The sequence below is a fragment of the Xenopus laevis genome, chromosome 5S (genome assembly GCF_017654675.1).
Source record: "Xenopus laevis strain J_2021 chromosome 5S, Xenopus_laevis_v10.1, whole genome shotgun sequence".
NCBI classification, from domain to species: Eukaryota; Metazoa; Chordata; class Amphibia; order Anura; family Pipidae; genus Xenopus; species Xenopus laevis.
In genome coordinates this window covers 92,259,758-92,287,370 of record NC_054380.1, presented here as the reverse complement: position 1 = coordinate 92,287,370, position 27,613 = coordinate 92,259,758, and the positions used below count along the sequence as shown (strand labels likewise).

General features: G+C 39.9%; 1 protein-coding gene across 4 annotated transcripts in view; it reads left to right on the top strand.

Moving 5' to 3' along the window:
• The window catches only part of LOC108717446 (guanine nucleotide exchange factor DBS-like), a 186,741-nt gene that overhangs the window by 28,813 nt on the left and 130,315 nt on the right, over positions 1-27,613 (top strand). For all 4 annotated transcript variants that reach the window (XM_018264694.2, XM_041564799.1, XM_041564798.1 and 1 more), the window contains exons 2-7: positions 699-782; positions 4,680-4,794; positions 10,855-10,945; positions 12,703-12,822; positions 13,704-13,820; positions 22,124-22,273. In XM_018264694.2, coding sequence (XP_018120183.2) covers positions 699-782; positions 4,680-4,794; positions 10,855-10,945; positions 12,703-12,822; positions 13,704-13,820; positions 22,124-22,273 — 677 coding nt within the window. The remainder of the gene's footprint in view (positions 1-698; positions 783-4,679; positions 4,795-10,854; positions 10,946-12,702; positions 12,823-13,703; positions 13,821-22,123; positions 22,274-27,613) is intronic.

The window sequence follows — 27,613 nt, the reverse complement described above, 5'->3', positions numbered from 1 at the left end:
TGAATCTGATTAATATGTATCCAAAACAGAGGTAATCCAGCTGTAAAGGGGATGTAGAGGAGGGCCAGTTATGGAGAATAGGGCTCAATAGTACAAGTGTACAAGAAAGAGATTCCAGCATAACAAGATTTAGTGAAGGTCTGCCTACATAGAGACACCATTCACTGCCATATTTAGTACTTCGACACCAGGACATATGAGCTATTAGTGGAGTCACATGTGATTAGAATTTTTAGGATATCATTTATCTTTGAGTTGTTTTCTTCCAGAACATAAAGTTCTCGTTTAAGGTCAGCTGTCTACTAGAGAATAGCAGGGCCCATCTCTGCCTTACACCTCACCATATACCGGTAAATGAAAAATGCCCTGTTGAATGCAAAGTGTGATGACAGGTAGACATCAGCTCCAAAATTCTCTACTAAATTCATGTCCGTGAGACAAGGTTCTTTCTGTTCACTAGTATTAGGATTGGTGGCAGGCGGAGACAGGAGCTTTGTTTGTCACCCAATGATTGAAAATACCCAGGGGGCCATAGCCCTTAGGAATGTTCATACTGTGTGTTTTTTTTGTTTATATTTTTTTGCCAAAATTGTAGAAACCACGTGAAAAGTTCTAAATGATTTATATTGGTTTATTAGTGCTGTATGTCTTTGTCCATGTAAGACATTTGATATTATTTCTTATGCTTGACTCCGCAGATGAAATCATGCAGCAAGAGATAAGGCCACTGCTGGCTGTGGACATCATAGAGCAGCTTCATAAACAGTTTGCTAGCTTAACGGGTAAGATTTATGCCTGTATGTCTTCATGTATAACCAATTTGCCTGTAATTTAATGAAACACAGGGACCTAAATGATAAGCTTTAAAATTTTAAAAATAGTTTGAAAATGCCACCAATTTGTAATTTCACACCCCCTGTGTGTATAATAGGTAAGTAAATGGGAGGGGGTTGAGCAGGGCTATGGGGTTTACAGTAGGGAGCACCAGAGCAAGATCCCTCCAAAAACTGCAGCATATGAAAAATATTGTCACCCCTTCAGGTGTCCAGTGGACTAAAGCCACATTATATTATTCAACTTGATACTCAGTATTTGGCCAAAAAAAGGATGTGATCCAGCTGAATCCAGTGCATCTCTAGTTTACGGGGATTCTGACATCTTCCACCTTTTCACATAATCCATTGGGACATATGTTGGGAAAAAGGTTCCTACAGTTGCTGAGGCAAACCTAGTTGTATACATTACACATAAACAGCAATAACAGAATTGCCCCTAGTGGCCATACATATGTTGTACTGTTGCAGCTGTCATTTTCAGAAATTATTGAAGATTTGTCCTATAAAATATGTAGCAATATATGATCACAGAGAAGTAATACAACTCAAACCACTTCTTAGATTAAACCATTAGGTGGCAGTGCTATCACATTAGCAGCTGGTCATGTTAAATCTTCTCTCTTTCAATACATATATATATGTATGTATAATACCCATGTGTAAGGCAGGCTTAGTTAGTCCTGTTACAGTTCCTGTTCTAAACATCAGGGATAAAACACTAATTGTTCAAATAGGTAGCAGGCGTTATATGTGTATCCTGTTCTGCATAATTAGGGGGTGTCTAGTAGCTGTTGGTAAAAGTGTAAGCTACAACACATGTATTATATAAAAAAATTTATCACATTTAGGCCTTCCACAGTGTTAAGTCATTTGCATATAATGTAAGTAATGGCATAAACAGTGCCCCATTACAGTAGGCAGCATCTTTAACAAAGACTTGATTATAATAGCTTTTTACTTTAAATAGTTTGTTCACTAAAGTCCACTTGCGCACTGACAAAATATATTCTTTGGTGTAGAAAGGTTTTGTTTGTTTGTGTAGAATTGTCAGGTAAATGCCTTAAGCTACAATGACCTCAAAGATAAGCAGTAGCATTCCTACAGGTTTTAGTACATACTGGGAAAGGAGTAGTGTCTTTGCAAAAGGTGCAAAGGCAAGAAATTGGACCTCTGCAACATGAAATATTAAAGGTCAGTGTGCAATGACATGCATTTCTTGAAATTTTCGTCTAGAGAAGAGGCAGATTACAAAAAAATATACAGGAATGGTATCCATTATCCAGAGACCCATTATCTAGAAAGCTCCAAATTATGGAAAGGCTGTGTCCCATTCATTATAATCAAATAATCCAATTTTTTAAAAATCCTTTTTCTCTGTAATAATAATACCTAATCCAAACTAAAATAGAATTAATCCTTATTGAAAACAAAACCAGCCTATTATATACCATACCTGCATATATATGGATATTTAAAAACAAAAACATGGCCATGTAATTTTGCACCCAGTTACCCAATTTTCCACCAGCTGCTGTACAACATGGCAGTGCACAAGGGCTAGTTTTGAGGGTAGGGTGAGAGGGCATTGTTGAGCATTCAGGACACTGTGTAATGACTGATTTTTGTTGCATTGGTTACATCGGGTCTATCCAACTTGAACCCCTCCAGGTGTTGTTAAGCTGTATTGTGTTCTAGTAAAATTCAGTAACAGCTCGAGGTCTGCAGGTTGGATGTATTTAATTTATGCTCGTTTATGCATGGGGCCTCAGACTTGAAATCTGCTATCTCTTATAGAGTGCTTGTGCAAAAGCAGAACTACATTAATCAGAAAATGGCAGTACTAATATTTCATCAAACTGGCAACAGCAATAACAATGTCTTGACACCAATGTTATTTCAGTGGAATTGTTACTTCCCCATAGTATACAATTTTACATTTCAAAGTGCTTTTTCCCAGCTGCATCAATATTTGTTTGCAAGAAATATTCTGGTAGTTTCATTTTCATGAATAAAAATTCGGCCTATACCACTAAAACGTATTATAGTACTTGCAGTTGGTATTGCAACTAAATCACAGTGATATTCTTAAGAGCAAGTGATATAAATGAATACAAGAACTAAATGCAGGTGGATCTTTAAAAGGTGGGGCTTAATTAAACTAATAGCACCTGAAAAACACCAGCAGAGGCTAAAATGCCACCATGTCTGTGTAATAATAGTAATGAATGATATCTGCTTATCAGTGCACACATGGGGAAAACACAAGCATTTTCTGGTCCATATCCTTCTCAGTTTAATTTTTACTGTCATTAAACACTAGGTGGAACTGATGTTTACTCTGTCAACAGAGAAAATCCTGTCTGCTATTTACATGAATCATAAAAAAAAAAAAAGCACAGACTCAGGGATTTAATCATACTTAGGCATGTGAGGTTAAGAATAAGAAATGGGCACACACCTCCATGTCACACTTTTACACCTCCCTTTACCAGAAGCAGAGTTGTATTGGGATGAAGGGACACTGGGAAAAATCTTGGTGTGCTCTGGGCCCATCACATTTGGCCTGCTGCCGGCCCAGGATCTGCATGCTGCTTAGTGCTAATTTAAAAACCTCTTTTGTCCTTTTGGACTCTGCACAATGCAGCAAATGGGTCAGAAATAGCTGATATACTGGATGACTACATTCACATTTTGAATGGCAGCATAATATACAAATATATTAGTTTTGTTTTCATAGTGGAAAAAAGAGAATAATTTGTTTACCGTTTTGTAACAGGACAGGTTGCGGTCTTTGCTGTTTTTATATGTATGAATTATGAATTATATTCAATGGCATAAATAGAAAGGGAGCCTAGCTTACAGTGTGGAAATGGTCAGAGTGGGCCTAGTAGATTAACATAAACATATAGGGGGTGAGATGGTACTTGGCAGTTAGGGGAATCTGAAATATTTAGCAGCAGTGGTACCTGGAGAGTGCAAATTACGTTCCTCTTCTTCTGGAGTTGTAAATACTGAAAACATTGTTCTTCTATGTGCCTGAATGCCTTCGATTGGAAGTCAGGGGCACTTCACTCGCTGACATACTACAGAAATGAACTCCATGTGCTCTGTTGGGTTTCTGTTAAAAGACATTGCTTCCTCTACTAAGAATCAGAGATGCTGGAGGAGGTGCGTGTGTTGGGTGGGGTGTTCCAGTGATGCAGGGAATATTTTGCCATCAGTCTCAGACCTCAACATAGATTCTGCATACTTAGTGACACTTGTCATAACCCACAAGTGAGTGAGCTATGGTTTATAAGCTTAGCAAGAGCAAAAGGCAAAATGAGGGTGGGGGTAAGAAATTAACACAATATTGGAAGGCTTGTTTATACTGCTTTTACTAAATAATGAGTTATTAGTAGTACTAGGTAACTGCTTCCTAATAAAAACAACATTCTCATTTGAACTTATACTGTATGCTGGGTATCATGAAATTTATTTTTACTGAATCTTGATTTTGAGTTCACTTAATTGATATTTATTAAGGTCTGTCCTGTAAAACAGTCTTTTTAAGGCTAAACAACATTTAAACCTGTTTCATTTGCAAAATGGGCCTCCTGAAATGTTGAAGCAAAATGTGTTAAAAAAAAAAAAGAGAAGAGTTATAGAACCTTGTGGCACCAATGTCATTTGATATGTTGTGCTTTGATTTATTATATGTGAACCAGTAAATGAATTATACATGAGCTGCTATATCTTTTTAAATTCCTAGTTTATAGTCTGTGGGACCTATATCGGTTTCCACCCATACAGTCATCAGTCACTTTAGTATCATGTTTGTTTTTACTCACATATTTCTTTCAGGAGGAAGAGGAAATGATGGAGCACCTATAATAACATTCCCAGAAAATCCAGGCTTTACTGAAATCCCTGATGATGATTTCCTGAATGTTGTAACATATTTAACAAGCATTCCAAGGTGAGCTCCAGATCTACATTATTCATGTTCACTGAGCAAAACCTTGCAAACCTCAGTCCCTGTATAAGGGCAAGGATGTCTAACCTAGCTGTGATAATAATTATTCTTAAGAAGAAATCTATTTCAGAGCTATTTTTTTTCTTTACAATGAAAGGAAGAAACGCTTATGTAAAATAAACTTAAAGTATACTGCAATTCTGTAGATTTCCCACTACAGTACTAAGATGGGAGATAAGAATGGCAAACTCATGGCATAAACATGGCAGGAGAATGGATGGTAAATCAGAGTATTACAGTAGGAAAACATACAATATTTGTGCTTGTTAAACCTGTTTAGCAGCCTCAGATTGTTGGTCTGCTCTGGGTTTATTAGATTAAAAAACATAAACCTACTGATTTTCTGTGTTCAGTGCACAAAGGAGAATGCCTGAGAATCTGCAGTGTGGGGATGCTATGATGGTCCAGCATTTTTTCTTGGTGTCAGTGGGCATCTCCACTGCTGAAACATGAATCATCGTGTCATCTCCAGAAATGATCTTATCCTGCAATTTTCAGTGATTTTTAGTGATGGGCGAATTTGCGCTCGTTTTTGACGCCGGCGCCCGTTTTTGACGCCGGCGCCCGTTTTTTCGACGCCGGCACCCGTTTTTGGCGCTGGCGTCCGTTTTTTCGGAAATTTTTTTTTGACGCCGGCGATTTTTTTGCCGCAAATTTTCGCGGGCGTTTCGCGAATTTATTCGCTGGCGGCGAATTCGCGCCTGGCGAATAAATTCGCCCATCACTAGTGATTTTGCGATTCATATGTTTTAGTGCCAGAGATTCCAACTAACACCAATGCAATATCATATTGCTCATCTAGTGCCATCAGCTCATTTTACCAACGTTTTATATTTAATACTGGTATGAAGCATTAGCTCACATATATACATTGTTCTGGCTCAGACTTCTGCTTTGCATCTCTGGGATAATCCCATGTCTTCTTTTCCATACTTAATATGAATATCTAACCAGTCTGCAGCAGTGTTTTCCCCTGTCTGTTTTAGCTCTGGATTTTTTGGAAGCCACTTAGCTCTGTAAAGCCCGCATGAGCTTCACCTGCCAAAACAAAATAACAAAATAACTTACACAGCCACCCAGGGGGTAGTTAATAGATATGGCACAGTGTTACTCACCCATGCTTAATTTGAATTTCCCATGAACATTTTAGCTGCCTCTCTCCTAAAATGCTTTGAGATAGGAGGATTTCTAAAACCATGAAGCATCCTTCTCTCTAAGCTCGACCCTGCAGATCCAATAAAGTACCTGTAAACTTGTTTTGGCAGGAACTGTAGCCCCTTAGTGACTTGGTTGCCCGTTGCCTAACTCTTTCAGTGTTACATTGACAGTTTATATAAAGGTAAAAAAGGTGTGAAATGCAGTGAATGACAGGATAGTATGAAATAAAAAATATGTGTTTAAGGTTAAACTAAATAGTATTTGTTTACATCCAAGCAGACAGGGCACCATATTGTCAGGAAATCCCACAGGTGAGGAATTGGTTGGTCAATGTGCTGTGTAAATCTGGTAATGCATGTTAATGGCTTGACATGTTACAGTGAACGCAAGATGAATTAATAAATAAATACTGAACAATCAGCAAATTCTGTACAAGGTGCAATGGCAGAGGCAGGTCAGGGCAGACATTAATAAGGCTGTATGGCAGGAAGAGATTCGCGCATGGGGCAAACAAGACTGTGCGGCAGGCCAAGGGTTAAGGCAGCCAGTAAACAAGAGCAAGTCTATGTAGCAGGACAGGGATCAAACTAGGAACTAGGACAGTAAAGGACAAGGATATAGGCAGAAACCCAGGATGATTGATCTCAGAAAATTGCTCAATGATCCAGCTTTAAAGAGATACTGACACCAGAAATTGAATCTTTTTTTACATCTACCATAAAATTGACTTTGCATGCTTCTTATAATTTTGCCATAAAGTATTTGCCCAATGCTTTTACTTAACCTATCTGACTCCCTGTGATCGCCTATGAGGGGGCTGCCATATTTGTAGAAAAGAAGTTGGGGAGCACCTCCCATCAGATGAGAAAAACAGAAGATGGTGTGCAGGGTCACGTGAGAACAAGAAAGAGAAAGAACTGACCTATATATTTGCACCCTTCCATCAAAGCATGTCCACAAGCTCGTATTTATCCAACATTAAAACGTAACTTTTATTACTGATAAATAAGATAAAAAAGCCTTTGACAAATGCCATTAGATTTGGGTGAAAAGCGCATCAGGCGCTCTATTAATTTTAAAATTGGTTAGGCAGTGCACCGGAACGGACGAAAATAAGGGGCTGACACCTCTAACTGGGAGGGCATGTTGTGGTGGGTGAAGGGGTTGGTATGGAAGTGGTTTTTACAGGCATTTCCCACTAATTTTGCATAGCAGTACGCAACCTGCAACTACAACTCTCTGCATAGCATAGCAGCACGCAACCTGCAACTATAACTCTCTGCAACCACCACCTTCTCATAATTTAAGGCATCTTTTGCCAATTGTAACTTAAGGCAACTTTTGCCAATTGTAACTTAAGGCAGCTTTGCCAATTGGGGGGCTACGCTGTGGGTGAAGGAGTTGGTTTACAAGGTACTGCTTCAGGTGGAAGCTTCAACGCTCATATCAGAGCAGATATCTGCCAATTGGGAGGGTTGTGCTGTGAGTGAAGGGGTTGGCTGACCAAGGGCTGCACAACGGGGGTTGTTCCAATAGAGATGCAAACTCTGGGATTTACCAAGCCTGCCTCTCCAACGATTAGCAGCACCTCTACCCATACTAATGTTGTACACATCGGGGGTGCTAACTAAGTGAGTGACTTACACAACCCCACCGATTTAGGCCCCAATGACCCTTTGGATTATGTGCTTCTAAGGGGGCGATTTGTGTTGTATAACATTGCATGTAGTCTACTACCCCGATTACCCCCATATTTAATACTGAATAGTGTTTAAACAGAGTTTTTTGGGGTGACCTCCACTAGCATACATTTACCACTTATCCGTACCACCAGCCCACTACCCCAAGTTAATACATCTCCCCGGTCCTAACCATGTTTTAATTATCACTGGACTTTTTTATATTATTTATCAGTAATAAAAGTTAAGTTTAATGGTGTATAAATACAAGCTTGTGGACATGCTTTGATGGGAGGGTGCAAATATATGGGTCAGTTCTTTCTCTTTCTTGTTCTCTTTTGGGCTGCCATATTTGTGCAGCAGGAGTCCGTGAGCATTAGAAACTTTAACTGACAGGCTGAAATGGGATAGTCAGGTTGGCAAAACTGTCAGGTTTAGGAACTTCAGCTAACAATTACTTACAAAAACAAACCTCTCAGCAAAAAATGATCAGCATTACCTATAGGTAACTTTTAATGCACATTCATATTTTAAAAAGTAGTTTTTTAGTGTGAATATCACTTTAAGCAGGAAGAGGAGCAAGGAGGCAGGTTTATATATTGGGCAGTTACTTGCAGCTGCATCCGATGGAATGGCAGCAGAGTGCAAAGATAAGCACTGGCAAAGAGGAAGAAAAATAACAAAACAAGTTATAACAAAGAACTTCCAAAGCCTCTTGCGCCTCAGCCAAGGGTTTGTACATACCTGTCCATGTAAGGTTCTAGTCTTGTCAGGTCTTAATGCTCAATAATATTCTTATCTAATAAAAGAAAAATATGGTATGGCATCATATCAATATCAGCCAGGGTGAGGCCAAATTATTACCAGTCACTCCAATTACAGTATTTGCTTCAAGGCACTGAGTTTCGTGAATTATTTATAGGATAACTGTTGCACAGTGCACAAAATGTGCCTTAGCTGGTAGTACAGGTTTTGTGATGCCTCATTTGGCTTTCAAACCCTGCGTCATCTGAAAACCAAGTGGAATTTGAAAGAAGACAGTGGTAAATGTATACCCTGGCTGTGATAATTTGCCAAAAGGATGTAAGGGCTACCCACAATTTCCCTCTGGCAACACGTGGAAGATTTATCTTTTGGCAATTATAATGTTATGTGTCAGAACCACAGAACAGGATAGGATTAGCAAATACTGGGAGGACTTTACGGAGCAGGATTAGTCCATGCTCAAAACAAAAGAGTCACAGCATTATCCAATAAAATTAAAAAGTTTTATAGTGCAGTGTTAAGATCTCAAATTTGCCTGTTCAGCTACTTGGGTAAGAAACTTAGTCCTGCTTAACAGATACTGCTTTCAATTACAAATTATTTAAAACCATTAAATAATGTATTTTGGAAATTTGTGAAAATTGCTTAAAATTAATTTTTTTAACAGTTTTGGAATGCACAAAACATGTATTACTAAAATACAGAATATGTTTTATTTGTTTTACTGGCAGACCATACGCAGAGCCACAATGTTATTTTCGTGCTCCTTCCTTAAAGCAGAAATTTTTTCAAGATTGGACCAGTGCTTAAAAGATGAAGGGGAAAGTCCATATCAGGAGACAAAAGCTGCTTCACCATATGGAGGAGAATAAAGCACCTGAACCATGAGCCTAAATGACCTCATAATGCTTTAGCCATTCTATATTTGGCGTGCAGTTTAAGATTTATTTTTGGATTATATTTGCATTAATTTAATAAATTCGCATTCCGGGTGCTGGTTATATTTCAACTTGCGGTGTACATTAGCAAACATTACAATTTGCATTTATTAAGGCTACACTATTTTTAGATTTTTGTTCCAGTGCTAAACTCCTGCTGGACGTTTGCCACCGAGAAAGAATTGTCTTGGGAATCAAATGAGTGTAGAACTGGGAGCTCAGGCCATGTCTTACCACTATGGCCTGTATAAGCACATGCTAACTCAAGCCATCACATTTTCTTACCTGTTTAATAGAGTATGTTTCTGTCTCAAAAATACTTTGATTGACATTTGTGTGTCTATTCAAAAAAGGGCCAAATGTACTGACAATCTAAGTCCTCTACCTTCTCCTGATGTTATTGACCTGTGTGTGAACAGTGTTATAAATGATACGAGTGCTTTGAAATGAGGTTACCCAGTGAGCCAAAAGAATTATGCCCATAGACTCCAATGGGTGAAAAAAAATTGTCATGCGACCAAAAAAATTTGATGCCCATAGACTTCAATGAATTTTGGTGATTTTTCAAATTTTTGGCAAAGCGAAATGGGTCAGATTCGCACGTCACTACCGAGCACTTAAAATTCAGGGACACTTGGGGGCCGATTCACTAAATTCAAGTGAAGGATTCGAAGTAAAAAAACTTCGAATTTCAAAGTATTTTTTGGGCTACTTAGACCATCGAATGGGCTACTTCGACCTTCGACTACGACTACGAATCGAAGGATTCGAACTAAAAATCGTTCGACTATTCGGCCATTCGATAGTCGAAGTACTGTCTCTTTAAAAAAAACTTCGACCCCCTACTTCGGCAGCTAAAAGCTACCGAAGTCAATGTTAGCCTATGGGGAAGGTCCCCATAGGCTTGCCTAACTTTTTTTGATCGAAGGATATTCCTTCGATCGTTGGATTTAAATCCTTCGAATCGTTCGATTCGAAGGATTTAATCGTTCGATCGAAGGAATAATCCTTCAATCGCACGATCGTAGCATTTGCGCTATATCCTTCGACTTCGATATTCGAAGTCGAAGGATTTCAATTCCTAGTCGAATATCGAGGGTTAATTAACCCTCGATATTCGACCCATAGTGAATCAGCCCCTTACAGTAAAAGCATGTTGCAGAGCTACACTACATGCACTGAAATTAAGTTTCAGTGCTGCCCTGCTAGCTGGATTTTCTAGACGTGTCCCTGAATTTTCAAGTTATTTGATAACTTTACTTTGAAAGTGGTTAAGGAATGGTTTTGGTCAAGGAACAATGTATAGAGGCATAACTGAGCGCACAATTAAAACATATTAAAATAAGGGCTCTGCAACAGGATATTATATATATCCGCTTTCAAATATGTCTTCACATTTGTAAACTAATAAAAACACTTATTTCCTTATTAATCTCAGTATTACTATATTTCTTATGTTTTAGTCTTGAAGCTGCCAGTATTGGGTTCATCATTGTGATTGACAGAAGGAAAGATAAGTGGAGCTCAGTCAAAGCATCCCTGACAAGAATAGCAGTAAGTGAATAAATTAAATCCCCATGTACAGCTTTATTAAGCGGTTTTCTTCAGGTTTTTTTCTCCAGGTTTTATACAGGTTTTGACCTGTATACAGATGCACAATGGCAATTTTGACAAGGAAAAGAGGATATGACAAGCAGTAGGACTGGGAATAACCAGTGCTTTACATTCACTGTACTCCTGCCAATTTGGTAGTCCATGTAGGCAAATTGCTGCTACCATAAAGGTAATAATTCTCCAAAGCTGGACAATTATGTACATCTGTAAGGCATGATGAAACTTGTGGCAATAGCAAGTGAAGCTTTAGTTATTCTCTATTTTAGATGACCACTTGGAGAGATGTGCCTTTATTATTTATAAAGAACAAAGTCCATAGACTATTCTGTAGCCCCTTCCCCCTTTTTAATAACCAGATATCAGTTCTTGTGCTAGACCTCACTTTGAGGCCTGTTGGGGGTGTAAGCATGATTGGAGAACCAAATCAAAATGGCAACATTAGGGGGCACATTTACTAAGCTCGAGTGAAGGATTAGAATAAAAAATACTTCGAATTTTTAAGTATTTTTTTGGCTACTTCGACCATCGACTTCGACTTCGAAACGAACGATTCAAACGATTCGACCATTCGATAGTCGGAGTACTGTCTCTTTAAAAAAAACTTTGACCACCTACTTCGCCACCTAAAACCTACCGAGCACCAATGTTAGCCTATGGGGAAGGTCCCCATAGGCTTTCTAGGCAAATTTGTGATCGAAGGAAAATCGTTCGATCGATGAATTGAAATCCTTCGAATTGTTTGATTCGAAGGATTTCAACGTTCGATCGAATTGCGGTAAATCCTTCGACTTTGATATTCGAAGTCGAAGGATTTTACTTCGATGGTCGAACATCCAGGGTTAATTAACCCTGGAAATTTGACCCTTAGTAAATGTGCCCCCTAGTGTTAGAATACAAACTATTTTTAAATAATTTCAAAGACTGTAGCAAATGCCATGCCTTCCCCGAGATATTCACCCTAAGGCTGCTTCCAGTTTACTATCAAAGAATTATTTTTGGTTTGGAACAACAAACATAGGTCATTATCTGACTGTTAACATGGTGTTAATTGTGCTTACTAGTACAATAAATTGAAATGGTAGTGACTGTATCCCAAAATAAACTATAAATTATAGATTACTTTGGGATACAATCACTGCCAATCCAATTGATAAGCTATTTTGATCAGGTTATGCTTAGAATTGTAGGCTAAGGACAGTGGGACAGGGTGTTTTGTTGGAGTATTTTCACACGATTATGTAAATGGACAGTTTTACAGGCAGCTGTTTACAGTGGCAATAGGGTTGCCACCTTTTCCGGAAAAAAATATCGGCCTTCCTATATATTTATCATTTTTCCCTATTAATAACATTGGGATCAATCATCATTTTCACCGACAAGGCCGGTAAAATACCGGCCAAGTGGCAACCCTAAGTGGCAACAATACTAATGTATTTCAGGGCAAAATTCCCTGTGTGCTATTTCTTTAACATTACCTGGAAAGCTGCAGGGAATGTATTCTTGCTTTAGAGGTAATTGAGGGATTTCATTTTGTTTACACTCAGACAAGAATCAGTACATCTTTTCAATGGACCTTCACTTACTTTTTAGCACTTGATTGATACACTTCAGTCATAGAATAATTTAGTACTAAAGGGCCTGATATACAGCGAAGAGTTGGCAAAACAGTTTGTAATAATACATTTAATTCCCACCAGGGAGCATTCCCAGGAAATCTGCAACTCGTATTCATTCTGCGCCCATCCCGTTTCATCCAGAGGACGATCTCTGATATTGGCATGAAACTCTACCGAGATGACTTTAAAATGAAGGTACCGGTAAGCGTGTATTTTCATCTCGTCTCCACCTGCCCATATTGCCACTGATGTTCGTGTGATGTACGGTAGTAGCAACCAATCACATTCTTCATAACCATCCAATATATTTCACAAAATAACAATGGAGCGACTGACTCTTTGATTCAACTAGGGCTTTGCTAGGGTAAAAAACATAGGTAATTTAGTATACAAATAGACAGTGTAGGACTCATGAGGGGCTTTGACATGGCACATAAGCTTGTATATTTTAGCCAAATGTGTTACACTTCATTTGTATACACTTAGGGGCACATTTACAAAGCTCGAGTGAAGGATTCGAATTAAAAAAACTTCGAATTTCGAAGTGTTTTTTTGGCTACTTCGACCATCGAATGGGCTAGTTCGACCTTCGACTACGACTTCGACTACGAATCGAACGATTCGAACTAAAAATCGTTCGACTGTTCGACCATTCGATAATCGAAGTACTGTCTCTTTAAGGAAAACTTCGCCCCCCTAGTTCGGCAGCTAAAAGCTACCAAACTCAATGTTAGCCTATGGGGAAGGTCCCCATAGGCTTGCCTGCGTTTTTTTGATCGAAGGATATTCCTTCGATCGTTGAATTAAAATCCTTCGAATCGTTCGATTCGAAGGATTTAATCGTTCAATCGAACGAATAATCCTTCGATCGTTCGATCGCAGGATTTGCGCTAAATCGTTCGACTTCGATATTCGAAGTTGAACGATTTTAGTTCCTGGTCGAATATCGAGGGTTAATTAACCCTCGATATTCGACCCTTAGTAAATCTGCCCCTTAGACTGAATTTGTGGGCTGGCAATATTTTTTCCCCTATTTATATTTATATTTATTTTATTAATATTATCTTAATACATATTTACAGATTGTAATGATAAACTCGGTTTCTGATCTTCATGGATACATTGATAAAAGCCAGCTAACCACTGAGCTGGGAGGTACATTGGAATACAGCCACAGTCAGTGGATACACCATAGAACAGTAAGTCATTGTTTACATCTGTATTACCTATGATTGTCAAATGTCAGACTTTTATCTGGACCTCCAAGTGGGTTATGGGTCCTTGCCTTATACCAGTGATCCCCAACCAGTAGCTCGTGAGCAACATGTTGCTCTCCAACCCCTTGGATGTTGCTCCCAGTTGCCTCAAAATGTATTAGCTTCAGGTGCTTATTTATGAATTCCAGGCTTGGAGGCAAGTTTTGGTTGTATAAAACGAGGTGTACTGTCAAACAGAGTCTCAATGGAGGTGGACAATCCACATTGAGGCTATCAAATGGCCAATCACAGCACTTATTTGGCAGCCCAAGAACATTTTTCATGTAAGTGTTGCTCCCCAACTCCTTTTACTTCTGAATGTTGCTCACGGGTTCAAAAGGTTGGGGATCCCTGCCTTATACTGTAAACAAACAGGGCACATTTACAACTGGAAGTGTGGGAAGTGTAATATGTGCAAACATCTATCAAATTTTTTCCACTTTTCATTCGCCTCCAGGTTTGTGCAGGTTTGTGCAATTTAATATGGAGTGTAAAAAATGCTCTTCTCCATTGCCTAAAGCCATACCTGCATTTGGCAGCACTTATTATATTTATGAGGGACAAGCTGGAGGTTGGCCAATACATGTCCACATCCACAAAATTATTTGTCACTCAAGAACAAAAGTTAGTGTGCTCCCACAATGCTCTGCCTTGCACTTGTCTGTAAACTCCTTTGCTTCTAGATACTGAATGTCAATAGGAAAAGGGAATATTGGACTCATAAATAAAGAATATTTTTAGTACATTAGTAGATCCAAAGCAGTGGAACAATGTTATGGAGCTGGACCCACTGCAAACACATTTCTCAGGGCCCCCACACATAGAGTTTTGGGAGCAGCTCACAATTCCAGCCTTACTCCCCCCCCCCACCCCTGTGCTCACATGCAGCGGCAAATGATGAGTAGCTGGTGGAAGCATAAATTAGGACAGCAGTATAGCATTTATTTACGAAGAACTGGGGAGAAAGTATAAAAGAACAAGGATCTAGAGGTTTTTGTAGATAACAAGTTGTCTAATTCTGGGCAGTGTCATTCTGTGGCTACTAAAGCAAATAAAGTTCTGTCTTGCATAAAAAAGAGCATTAATTCAAGGGATGAAAACATAATTATGCCTCTTTATAGGTCCCTGGTGAGGCCTCATCTGGAGTATGCAGTTCAGTTTTGGACTCCAGTCCTTAAGAGGGATATAAATGAGTTGGAGAGAGTGCAGAGACGTGCAACTAAATTGGTTAGAGGGACGGAAGACTTAAATTACGAGAGTAGACTGTCAAGGTTGGGGTTGTTTTCTCTGGAAAATAGGCTCTTGCGAGGGGACAGGATTACACTTTACAAGTACATTAGAGGACATTATAGACAAATAGCAGGGGACCTTTTTACCCATAAAGAGGATCACTGTACCAGAGGTGACCTCTTCAGACTAGAAAAAAAGAACTTTAATTTGAAGCAGTGTAGATGGTTCTTCACAGTCAGGACAGTGAGGTTGTGGAATGCACTGCCGGGTGATGTTGTGATGGCTGATTCAGTTAATGCCTTTAAGCAGGGGTCCCCAACCTTTTTTTACTCATGAGCCACATTCAAATGTAAAAAGAGTTGGGGAGCAACACAAGCATAAAAAAGTCCCTTGGGGTGCCAAATAAGTGCTGGGATTGACTATTTGTTAGCCCCTATGTGGACTGACAAGAGTGGCAGCCTACAAGAGGCTCTACTTGGCACTATAGTTTGTTTTTATGCAATTAAAACTTGCTTCCAAGCCTGGAATTCAAAAATAAGCACCTGCTTTGAGGCCACTGGGAGCAACATCCAAGGGGATGGAGAGCAACATGTTGCTCACGAGCTACTGGTTGTGGATCACTTGGGGATCACTGCCTTTAAGAATGGCTTGGATGATTTCTTGTACAGACATAATATCAAAGGCTATTGTGATACTAAACTCTATAGTTAGTATAGGTATGGGTATATAGAATTTATGTGAAAGTAGGGAGGGGTGTGTGTATGGATGCTGGGTTTTCATTTGGAGGGGTTGAACTTGATGGACTTTGTCTTTTTTTAAACCCGATGTAACTATGTAACTAACTGTAATAAAGCACAAAGGGGTGCATGAACTGCACTTTGAAATAAGACTGAGGACTTTAGGTGTGGGGCAGCCAGCACCGTTGAGTCCCAGGAGTAAGTTATTTTTTTTAAATTAGGTTGCAAATTTGAATCAAAAAGCTTTACAGCTTAATCATTCCTTGTGGCAGACGTTAAGCAGAACAGGGGGTATAGAAATGTCCATGCGGGCCAGGCACATGCTTTTTCTGCTTACTCCTAGTTCTCATCCTGAATACATCTGTTTTTTCTGATTTTGCACACTGTCTTTGTGATTAAAATGACCCCTTATGTGTTTAGAGATTAGACAGAAGAGGGTGTTAAATGCACTATAAACACAACTCCGTAATCAAAGTGATGTATAGACATGAATAAAAATGGTGTTATTTGTATGACTGAAATCTGATAGCAACGACTAACAGTTTAAAGGCATTCTAATAACAGTAATTACTGTTGCCATAGAGTTATTAACGCTTGTTTATTTAGCCCTGACATTTAGCATGTTTGATATTGATAAGCAAACCACATGTTTGATATTGATAAGCAAGCCACACTGTATGTACATACAGTTAACCTATTATTCCTTAGTTACAGTGATGGCTAGCCCTGATTTTAATGATCTGGATATAATTTGTGACAGCTAAGAATAGCTATGGGGTGAGAATGTGGTAATATGTATTCTATAAGTTCTATATTTACTAGATACTAACGTCTCTAAAAGTAGTAGACTACAGGCAATACACAGACTGATTTTAGCTGCTGACTCATCTCTTAGTAGCTTAATGGCCCTTGTATGGCTGCAAACTGATCGCCTGAGAATTTCTAACCAGGACCTCCATAGTTGCACTATGGTGCAGAGGAATGAGGAAGAGTATATAGTATAATCATCTAATATAGTTACTGACAGCTGTCACAGGAGCAAGGTGGTAGGCTGGAAACAGGAGCTTTACATTCATAGGACAAAACAATTGTATTTGCAATTAAAAAAATCTGTTTTTAATGTCTTTATTCAAACATTGTAACATTATTTTCCAAAATATATCAATTTGTGCTGCATCAAAAGAGTAAAAACACTGAAATGTCAGCATTTATATACAGTACTATATCTGTTCAAGACTTTGTTTTTTACATTTTTATAATTTAGGTATTTAGGCCAGCAGAGTACAAAACAGCCTGAAATGATTAGACAGCTGAATAATGAAGTACTATGTAGAAATTACATATATGTCATATAAGCCAACATTTTTTTTATATATACCAGACAACCATACCATATACAGTATACTGGGAAGATTACATTGTATAGGAGGTTTAATCCCCTACTTAGATTGTAAACTCTGTTAACACTTGGCACTTAATCTTGAATGTTCAGTATATGTATTTTTTGTCATATCTGTTCTATTAATCTATTGTTTAATATACAGGGCTGCACACCATATGCACACATACAAATTACACACACAAACACACATAATGGTGTTTATTAGTCAAAAATAACAACTAACATTTCGGCTAGCACTCTAGCCTTTCTCAAGGTGATATTATATATATATATATATATATATATATATATATATATATATATATATATATATATATATATATATATATATATATAATAAAAAAAAAGTCCATACTCCTTATTTTTGTGAAACAAAAAAAGCTTTACTTTGCCAAACATACATACAATGTTTTGAAGCTTCTGCCCGTTTTTTCAAGCAGCATTAGCCTAATGACATCATACCCTATTTAAAGTCAAATTGACATACATACCAGATACATAGTATACAATATAACAGGGTCCATCTTAATAGTTCACATGGCTCTCATATAAATAACCCAATACAGGTATGGGACCTGTTATCCAGAATGCTCAGGACCGGAGGCTTTTGGGATAATGGATCTTTCTGTAATTTGGATCTTACATTAAGTCTACTAGAAAATCATGTAAACATTAACAATAGGCTGGTTCTGCTTCCAATATGGATTAATTATATCTTAGTTTGGATCAAGTACAAGGTACTGTTTTATTATTACAGAAAATTTTGATTATTTGGATAAAATGGAGTCTATAGCAGATGGCCTTTCTGTAATTCTAAGCTTTCTGGATAAGGGATCCCATACCTGTATTTCAATGACTAAAACCCAAGAGTTCAATTAAGTATGACACCCGCAAATGTAGAGTCTTTATTTAGATGCTTATAGTATAATAGTGGAGGTTCATGGAACACTGGAACATCCGGGTAGGCCCTCCGTAAAAGAGGTGAATGTTAGGTGCACATGGATGGTATCTATGCACAAAAGGTATATGCGTTTTTTTCAATGATCCCTGTACTTTCTACTGAATAGTAAATACCCAGTCCAGGTCCCTGACACGTGTAACCTCTCTATCTAGCATTTCAGTGGGATAACCTCTTTGAACAAATTTGGATGTCATCTCCTCCAAAAGGCTGGTCATTTTCTCATCCTCTGTTACTATATGTTCCATAGTAATTGCGACCTGGCAAAAGCAGAGTCATTAGCTCTAGGATGTGCACTATCAAACCTCAGTAAATATCTCCCTTTACGAAAAATATCCAAAAAGTTAACAGGCTCAACACAGGGGTTATTTATCAAAATCCGAATTTTTCAGATTTTTTAAATAAAAAAAGTCATACCAAACTAGAATCCACGATTTGCCCTTATTTATCAATAAAAAAACTGGAAAAAATTGGATCAGGACAAAGCACAACTTTTTTGGACTGTCGTGTGAAAACCCCAAAATTGATGCCCAAAAACCACAAAAAATTTGCGTTCACGGAAAACCCAGGTGTCAAACCCCGAAAACTCTGCCATTGACTTTTACCTCAAGTCGTCAGGTTTTAGATGGGTTATTTTTTGATTCGGACTTGGAATTAATTCGGGATATACTAAATCGTGAAAAAATTTTGTCTTTTTTTTACCATGTCTTTTTTGGGGTTTCGGTATCAAAATGGACACAGCAAAAAAATTGCGCGTTAATAAACAAACCCCTATGTGTAAGTGTAAATTTAATTGTGGGGATACAACAATCCAAATATTCCTAAAACTCCAAAAGGGATCCAACATCACCCTTCCAAATTACCAACAAATCGTCTATATAGCGCCACCACTTTAGACAATACTTTTTGAACAGATCAAGCGTATAGACATACTTGTTCTCAAAATGATTCATAAAAATGTTGGCATAGGTAGGGGCAACTTTGAATTTCATCACAGTCCCCTTGTAATTGGAGGAAAAAGTTATCCTAGAACAAAAAATAGTTTTTATGTAGCACTAATGATAGAAGTTCCATGAAAAAACTGGACTGCATATTGTTATACTGTGAGCCTTCTCTCAATTTCTCACTGACCACCCCATGCAACTGGAACTGGAATAACATTTCCAATACCAAACCTGCAAAGTCTTTGTTAGGGTCCATATTTATACGTGCATAATTGTATTCATCACTCAATTGACCTAAAATCTCCTGCACATAATACTCAAGGATCGTTAAAGCACCTTCTTTATCAGCAAGTTTATAAACCACAAATTTTCACCCATCTATTTATTTAAAGAATCACGTTCAGTTATGGTTATATTATTATATCTAAACAAATGAAATCCCCTGGGATCTTGTACCAATCGATTAATGTCCCTAGAAAAGAGATTAATCACAGTCTGCACTGGGTGAGATGAAGTGGGAGGCATATATTGGCCCCTTTTTTGTAAACAATCTGCTTCAGGGTGAGAGATTGAGTCTGTGTCATTTCCTCAGTTAACTTGCCCATAAACTGTACTTTTACTCTCAAGAGTCTATGGAATTGTTGTAAGTCAATATCCAAAGTAAAGTTATGTAGCTCAGTAGAGGGACAAAATGACAAGTCCTTCTGCAATACACAAAGTTCAGATTCAGAAAGTGCCTTTTTGAGATATTAATCACAATTGATGTTGTTTGTGCTGTGACTTGCTGTCTGTCTGTACTGCTACTGACTGCCACTGTGTTAGTCATCTCTGTGGCATGCCCCTCGTGCTCCCCGCTGCTTGAAGGAGCTCTGTCTTCACCTAAAAAAGAGGACTTGGACGTTTCTGTCACTAGTTGAGACGAGTTATCTACTGAACCACTCAACGTGGTAGACTGGGGTGTCTCTCATGGGATACGTACCTGTGCACCCCTGTTGCAGAAGAAGGTGGGAGTCACACATGCTGTATTATTGAGAAAAAAACCCCCCAAAAAAACATGGTGATTTGCGTCCAAAAAGTGCACTTTTCTGTGTTCATATATTAGAACTTTGTCTCAAGCGCCACTTAACCAAAGAGACAAAGCTTCATTTATGTTGAATTACCCATTTAGGTAAGGGAGGGGCAGCTTGTTTCCAATCATTTGTAATGAATTTCCTCCCATAGATTAGTAAGGCTCATTGGTGGGAAGCCCTGAAATGGAAGCCAACTTAAGCATGCATGGATGGCATTCACAAAAGTTATTTTGAAATTCTGAAAGTGTGCAAATGGTTACCAGGATTTACTGCACGTTTCACACTTCTGTGTTATTTCTGTATCAACAGTTGGATTAGTAAAATACAATATCTTTCATTATACCCTTTGGCTCCCCTTACATTTGGTGATTGCCTCAAAACCCTGGCAAATATACATGTTGCTGCACAAAGAGATTGCTTAGTTAAGATACAATAGAACACTTTGTTTGCACACCCTGTACACAGTTCTAGATTCAACTTATAAAAACAAATCTAACCCAGTGAAATAAGTACTTCAAATAACTATTATACTTAATATAATCATTTGTACATATATAATGCCAAACACAACGTCTGTTTAGCAGGTAGCCTGGAGACTTGCTGTTTCCTCATTCCAAGTTGTTATGGATGCAGTCCAAAATTCATACTCTACTTTTCATTACTAATTGCTGAGTGCTTTTATACTGGTCATGGAGTTCCAAGGTCACTTCTAATATCCACATATATTCCAACAAGGGGTTCTGTATTTATTAAAATACACAAGTTTTAGTGAGTCATGTAACAAAAATGACATCACTAAGCTCTGTTTATAACTGATGACATCACTAAGAGCTGTTGATAAGGATATAATACACAAAAGCTGTGAATATCTTGTAAATTATATAGTGAATAAAGTACACCCTCTTGTAAAATATAAGGATATTATAAGTTACTGAGGAGTTTCATGACCATATAAAAACACGAGACCGAAGGCCAGAATGTGACAGAAATGACATCAGAACTCACCGTTTATAACTGATGACATCAGAACTCACCGTTTATAAGGATATAATTTACAGGATATTTATGGCTTTTGTGTATTATATCCTCGGTGAGTTCTGATGTCATCAGTTATAAACAAAACTGAAACTTGTGTATTATAATAAATAAAGTACCCCAGTTGTAAAATATGAGGATATTAGAAGTTACCTCGGAGTTCCATGACCTGTATAAAAACACTCAGACTTCGGCCTTGTGTTTTTTATATGGTCATGAAACTCCTCTGTAACTTATAATATCCTTACAATTTACAAGAGGGGGTACTTTTTTCACTATATAATTTACAGGATATTCATGGCTATGTATGTATAGCAATGGGGGCAGCCATTCATGCACAGGATAAACAGTAGATAGCAGATAAGTCATGAAGAAGCCCATTGTATATTACAGAGCTTATCTGTCATCTGCTGTGTATCCTGACTTTTCTCCTTTTTCAGCTTATTTATATAAACTATAGTATAGTTTTTGAACAAACACACCAGTTGTAGCAGTTCAGGGCAACAGTACATTATATTTTCATTATTTTAAAACACTTTAATTTTTTGGTGTTACTGTTCCATTAAAATATTAAATCCTCCCAATAGAATTGTTTTTTCCCAAATATAGATTTGTGCAGCTTAGTTACCTTGAAGTACAAGTTGCTGTTTTATTATCACAGAGAAAAAGGAAATAATTTACAAAAATATAATTGTCTGCTTAAAATTAACTCTATGGGAAATGGCCTTATTATAATTCTAAGCTTTCTGGATAGTGGATTCCTGTAAATCCAGGAATACTCTCTGTTATAAGGTTTATTATTTGTCTCCTGCCTTCAGTGGGGGACCTTTTCTTTAAATAAAAGATTCTTATATTAGCTTTTGTTTTTAGGCCATTGAGAGCTTTGCACAAATTGTGAAAACAACAGCACAGAATCTGCAGACTTTTGGCACAAGCCTTGCCGAGACTGAGCTTCCAAATGATGTACTGTGCACAGAGGAGCTGCTGCAGTTGCACACGGAGCAACAGATCAATCTGAAAGTAAGTACATAACCCTAATCCTAACTCATATGTTGCTTATTGTGTATATTGTTACTAAATAAAGTGCACTATAACTAATACTGGTAAAGCTTTTATAAAATGATGTGCTGCATCTTGTCAAATACTGGTAAAGCATCTGATCATTATGGCAGAAAACAGTGTAGTGCAGAGCAGTTACTGCACAACAGAGGTGTGAGACACGTAAGTCCTGCATCATTGAAAGTGTGCCTACTACTTAAGCTATCTATTATCTGTCTAGTACAGAAGTCTGCCTGTCACTGCTCCATGCACTCCATTAGCAAGGGTGCTTTCCATTTAATAACATTGAGTGGTGACAGGTGAGCAACAGGGATTTAGTCTGCCGCTGACCTCAGCTGTGACTGGCAGGAATGAACAAAACACCCCATTTATTTGTAATGGATTTTTAAGGGACAGTGACAACACTCTCTGCACTAAGGCAGGTGATGGGGCTCAGATGCATCTCCTGACACTGCACTCTACTCCTCTTGCCTAATTTACAATCCAGAACATGAAACAGAGCACAGCTTACCCCTGGGTGCAAGTGTTCCTTAGAAGAGCATTAAGGGAAGTGCTCTTGTGCCTCTTAGCATTCTAGCACTTGCGTGCAATGATAAATTAATGAACATTAGAACTCTGCTTTTACATTTTACCTGGGACTACTAAAAATCAAGAGAGATTCTGGGAAACAGTAAAAGAAACAGAAAAAAGAAAAAGAAAAAAAGGACACTGCTTACCTATGTTGGACTGTGAATAAACTACTTCATATCAAGGGAAATATAATTTCTGGTAGGGATGCACCGAACCTACTTTTTTGGATTCGGCTGAACCCCTGAATCCGTCGTGAAAGATTCGCCCGAATACCGAACCGAATCCGAACCCTAATTTGCATATGCAAAAAATGGGGTGGGAAGGGGAAACATTTTTTACTTCCTTGTTTTGTAACAAAAAGTCACTCAATTTCCCTCCCGCCCCTAATTTGCATATTCAAATTAGGATTTGGGTGAATCCGAATCCTGAACCGAATCCTGGATTCGGTGCATCCGTAATTTCTGGGTACATTAAATTGGAGTTCTGCTGTATTTGGCTTGCATTCCTTGCGTTGGTGCTGAATCTTAGACCAGAAAGGGTTTTATTTGAAAAGTATACATGAACCATATCCTGGTTCTAAGTTAGAATATATGCAAAATGTCATTAAAACAACTGAAAATATCTAAGGAGGAGCAAAAGAAAAGGGTGAAGGATGAAAGGGTTAAAACTGTAATAGACTAGAAAAGGGAGATAAAAAAAAAAGTCACACAATTGAAAGAAGGAGAAAAGAAAGGACAATAAAATAGAGAACAGTTTAGACAATAAGAGAAATAGAAAGGGAACATTTAGAAAAACCAGAAGGCAAGTGGGAGCAAACGGGAGAATAACAGAGGAATGCTGAAAAAAAAATCTTGTTGTCTAGGGATGTACAGTATATATATACATGTAGGAGAAGCTAATGAATTTGTGCAGTGCCTGCAGCCAAAAGTAATAAGCCTAAGAAAGAAATATTACAGTAATAAGCCTAAGAAAGAATTATTATCCTATTCAGCTGGTTTGTTGGTTCTGGTATTTTATCTGAGACCAGTCAGAGCTAATCAGTGATTGGCTGATTTATTGATGTCTGTGTGTGTGTCCATATGTGCACGTGCACAAGTTATTCACAATATTCTTCAGAAAATACTCCCACGCCCAAGTCACCTGTATAAGATTTTGGAGTATGTTTTTTTTAACGTGATGGTTAACCCTATAATCTCTGAAGATTGAATTTCTTTATAGGAAAGATAGTTATCCACTGTCAAGACCGCCGGGAGCGCGAGGAGTCGCGTCCGCTCCCGGCGGCGAAGATTCCAAGATGGCGGCGCCCAGGCAACCCACGTGGGTTCCGGCGCCGTGACGTCAGCGCGGCGCGACGGTCGCAGGCGCGCTGACGCTGGCACAAGGGCGCCAAATTCAAACATAAAAGGACGCCTGAGGCGCCAAGATGGCGCCCGAAAATAGGATTCTGTTCCCTGAGAGTTTCCTGGGTTCCCTTGCTGTTTTCCCTGCTTATATCTGCCTGATTCCTTGTTGTGACCCCTTGCCTGGACCTGGACTTCGCTGATACTCTGCCTGCCATTGACCCCCTGCCTGACTCTGGACTTTGTTTGTATTCCGCCTGTCTTTTGACCTGTGCTTGGACTTTGATTATTCTCTTGTCTTACCCCTGGATACCACGACCCTGATCCCTCCTGAGGGGCTTCCTCCTAGATCCGGACTACTCCCCAGAGGGGGCTCCCGGCTCCCTGACATTATTTTCGGGCCATGGATCCTTCTGAGGAAGCCACACCTCATGTCGGACGAGCGCTCCGCGGACTGGCATCCCGCATGGAGGACTACGAAAACCAGCAGGTTCGCATTGGGCAAGCACTCGATGTCCTGCTAGCTCAAGTGCCTTCTACGCCCTCCGCTGCTCCACTTACTGGAGATCCCCCCATGGCGGCAGCCTCTACGAACGCAAGCTACCCGACAGGTGAGCCTCGCATTCCACCTCCCCCTCGCTTCAGTGGGGACCCACAAGCCTGCAGGGGATTTGCCACACAATGCCAAATTCAATTTGAGTTCCAACCCACACAGTTTCCAAGTGAGCGTTCCAAGGTGGGTTATGTGATGTCTCGATTGGAAGGCAAGCCACTGGAGTGGGCAACGTCTCTTTGGGAGAAGAATTCCCCGGTGACTTATGATGTTAAAGACTTTCTCCAAGCTTTTCGCACAGTCTTTGATGCTCCAGGTCGGGTTACGAACGCCCCTGCCCGTCTCTTGCAGCTCCGGCAGGGAAGCCGCAGTGTCAATGAGTACGCTATAGACTTCCGAACACTGATGGCGGAGACTTCCTGGTGTGATGACGCTTACAAGGCCGTATACTACCAAGGCCTATCCATCCGCATCAAAGATGATCTCGTCTCCAGAGAGACTCCTGACACCCTGGAAGGACTGATTGCTCTATCTATTAAGGTGGACATTCGTCTCAGAGAACACCAGGTGGAGAGAGAGCGCAGCAGACGATTTTCTCCCATGTTGGCCCCTCGCTTTCAAAGGCCGATTCTACAAGCACCCACTGTCCCTGTGACTCATGTGTCCACGTCTCCCCTGGAGGAACCTATGCAAGTAGGAAAAGCTCGCCTCTCCGAGCAGGAAAGACTCCGAAGACGTATGGCAGGTCTCTGTTTGTACTGTGGTGGGCATTCCCATTTTGCCAACGCCTGTCCTGCCAAAGCCAAGAGTTTTGTACCCCGAGGTATGTCTCAGGTTTCTCATGTAGGGGGCATCACTCGAAGGCCTCAGGAGAAGTATCAAGAAAATTCACGCAGACTTCTCCTTCCTTTGCAGATTCACCTGGCAAGTAAGTCTGTCTTCGAAAGGGCCTTCCTTGACTCCGGAGCAGATGGCAATTTCATGGATGCCTTCTTTGCCGAACGCATGAAGATTCCCCTGCTTCCATTGTCTTCACCCCTGCGAATTACCGCCATAGATGACAAACCCCTGGAGTTTGAATTCGTCACAATGTTCACGGCGGAACTATCTGTACAAGTTGGGGCGCTGCATCAAGAAAAACTTTCTTTCTTCATCATTCCCTGCCCTTCTACTCCAGTAATATTGGGTCTTCCGTGGTTACGTCTGCACAACCCCACCATAGACTGGTCCACTGGGCAGATCTCTCGTTGGAGTTTATTTTGCCTGCAACATTGCCTTCCGCCAAGACCCCTTGAGAAGGTGAATGTCTCCACTGCGGAACTAAAGACTTTGCCCTCCACTTACAAGGGATTTTCCGATGTGTTTTGTAAAAAGTCTGCAGAGTTCCTTCCCCCACATCGCTCCTACGACTGTCCGGTTGAACTCCTGCCAGGAGCTATGCCCCCCAGAGGGCGCACCTACCCTCTCTCTCCTGCAGAGACTACCGCTATGAAGGAGTACATCCAAGAAAATCTCCAGCGGGGGTTTATCCGCCCTTCTACCTCTCCTGCAGGGGCTGGGTTCTTCTTCGTGGAGAAGAAGGACGGAGGCCTTCGGCCTTCGGCCTTGTATAGACTATCGGGGTCTGAATAAGATCACCGTGAAAAACAGATACCCTCTGCCCCTGATTGCCGAGCTCTTTGACCAGCTGAAAGGGGCAAAGATTTTCTCCAAGTTGGATCTCCGGGGGGCCTACAACCTCATTCGCATCCGGGAGGGTGACGAATGGAAGACGGCATTCAACACTCGGGATGGGCACTATGAATATCTCGTTATGCCCTTCGGCCTATGCAATGCCCCTGCCGTCTTCCAGGAGTTTGTTAATGATGTGTTCCGAGATCTCCTAGGAAGGTTCGTAGTCGTATACTTGGACGACATCCTGATCTTTTCCAAGGACCTTGAAAGTCATCGCTCCCAGGTGAAGGAGGTACTCTCTCGTTTGAGGAAGAACTCTCTCTTCGCCAAGTTGGAGAAGTGTGTCTTCGAGGTATCCAAGATCCCCTTCCTAGGATACATTATCTCTCCAGAGGGATTTGAGATGGACCCCGTGAAAGTGTCGGCCATCCAGGAGTGGCCTCTCCCACTGAGTACCAAGGCAATCCAGAGATTCATTGGATTTGCCAATTATTATCGACAGTTCATCCGGGGGTTCTCTTCCCGTATTGCACCTATCCTGGCCCTCATCCGGAAAGGGGGTAAACCCAGCCTGTGGCCTCCATCTGCCATAGAAGCCTTTCAGTCCTTGAAAGAGGCCTTCACGTCCGCTCCTGTTCTCCGACATCCCAATCCTGCACTACCCTTCTGCATCGAAGTTGATGCTTCTGAAGTCGGAGCCGGAGCTATCCTGTCTCAGAGACACTCCACTGATGGAAAATTGCACCCCTGTGCGTTTTTCTCCAAGAAGTTCTCATCCGCAGAGCAGAACTATGATGTCGGAAATCGAGAACTCTTAGCGGTCAAGCTTGCCCTTGAAGAATGGCGTCACCTCCTGGAGGGCTCTGAAATTCCTGTCCAGATTTTCACAGATCACAAGAATCTGGAGTTTATACAGTCCCTCAAGAGGCTAAATCCCAGACAAGCCAGGTGGGCCCTTTTCTTTTCCCGATTTAACTTTGTTTTAACTTATCGCCCAGGTTCCAAGAATCTGAAGGCCGATGCCTTGTCTCGTAGCTTCACTCCGGTGGACCGTGACCCTGAGAGGCAGGAACCAATCATTCCACCAGTCAAGATCATTGCCTCTCTGTATCCCCAATTTGCCGACCAGATTCTGGCTGGGCAGTCTTCGGCTCCTCAAGATAC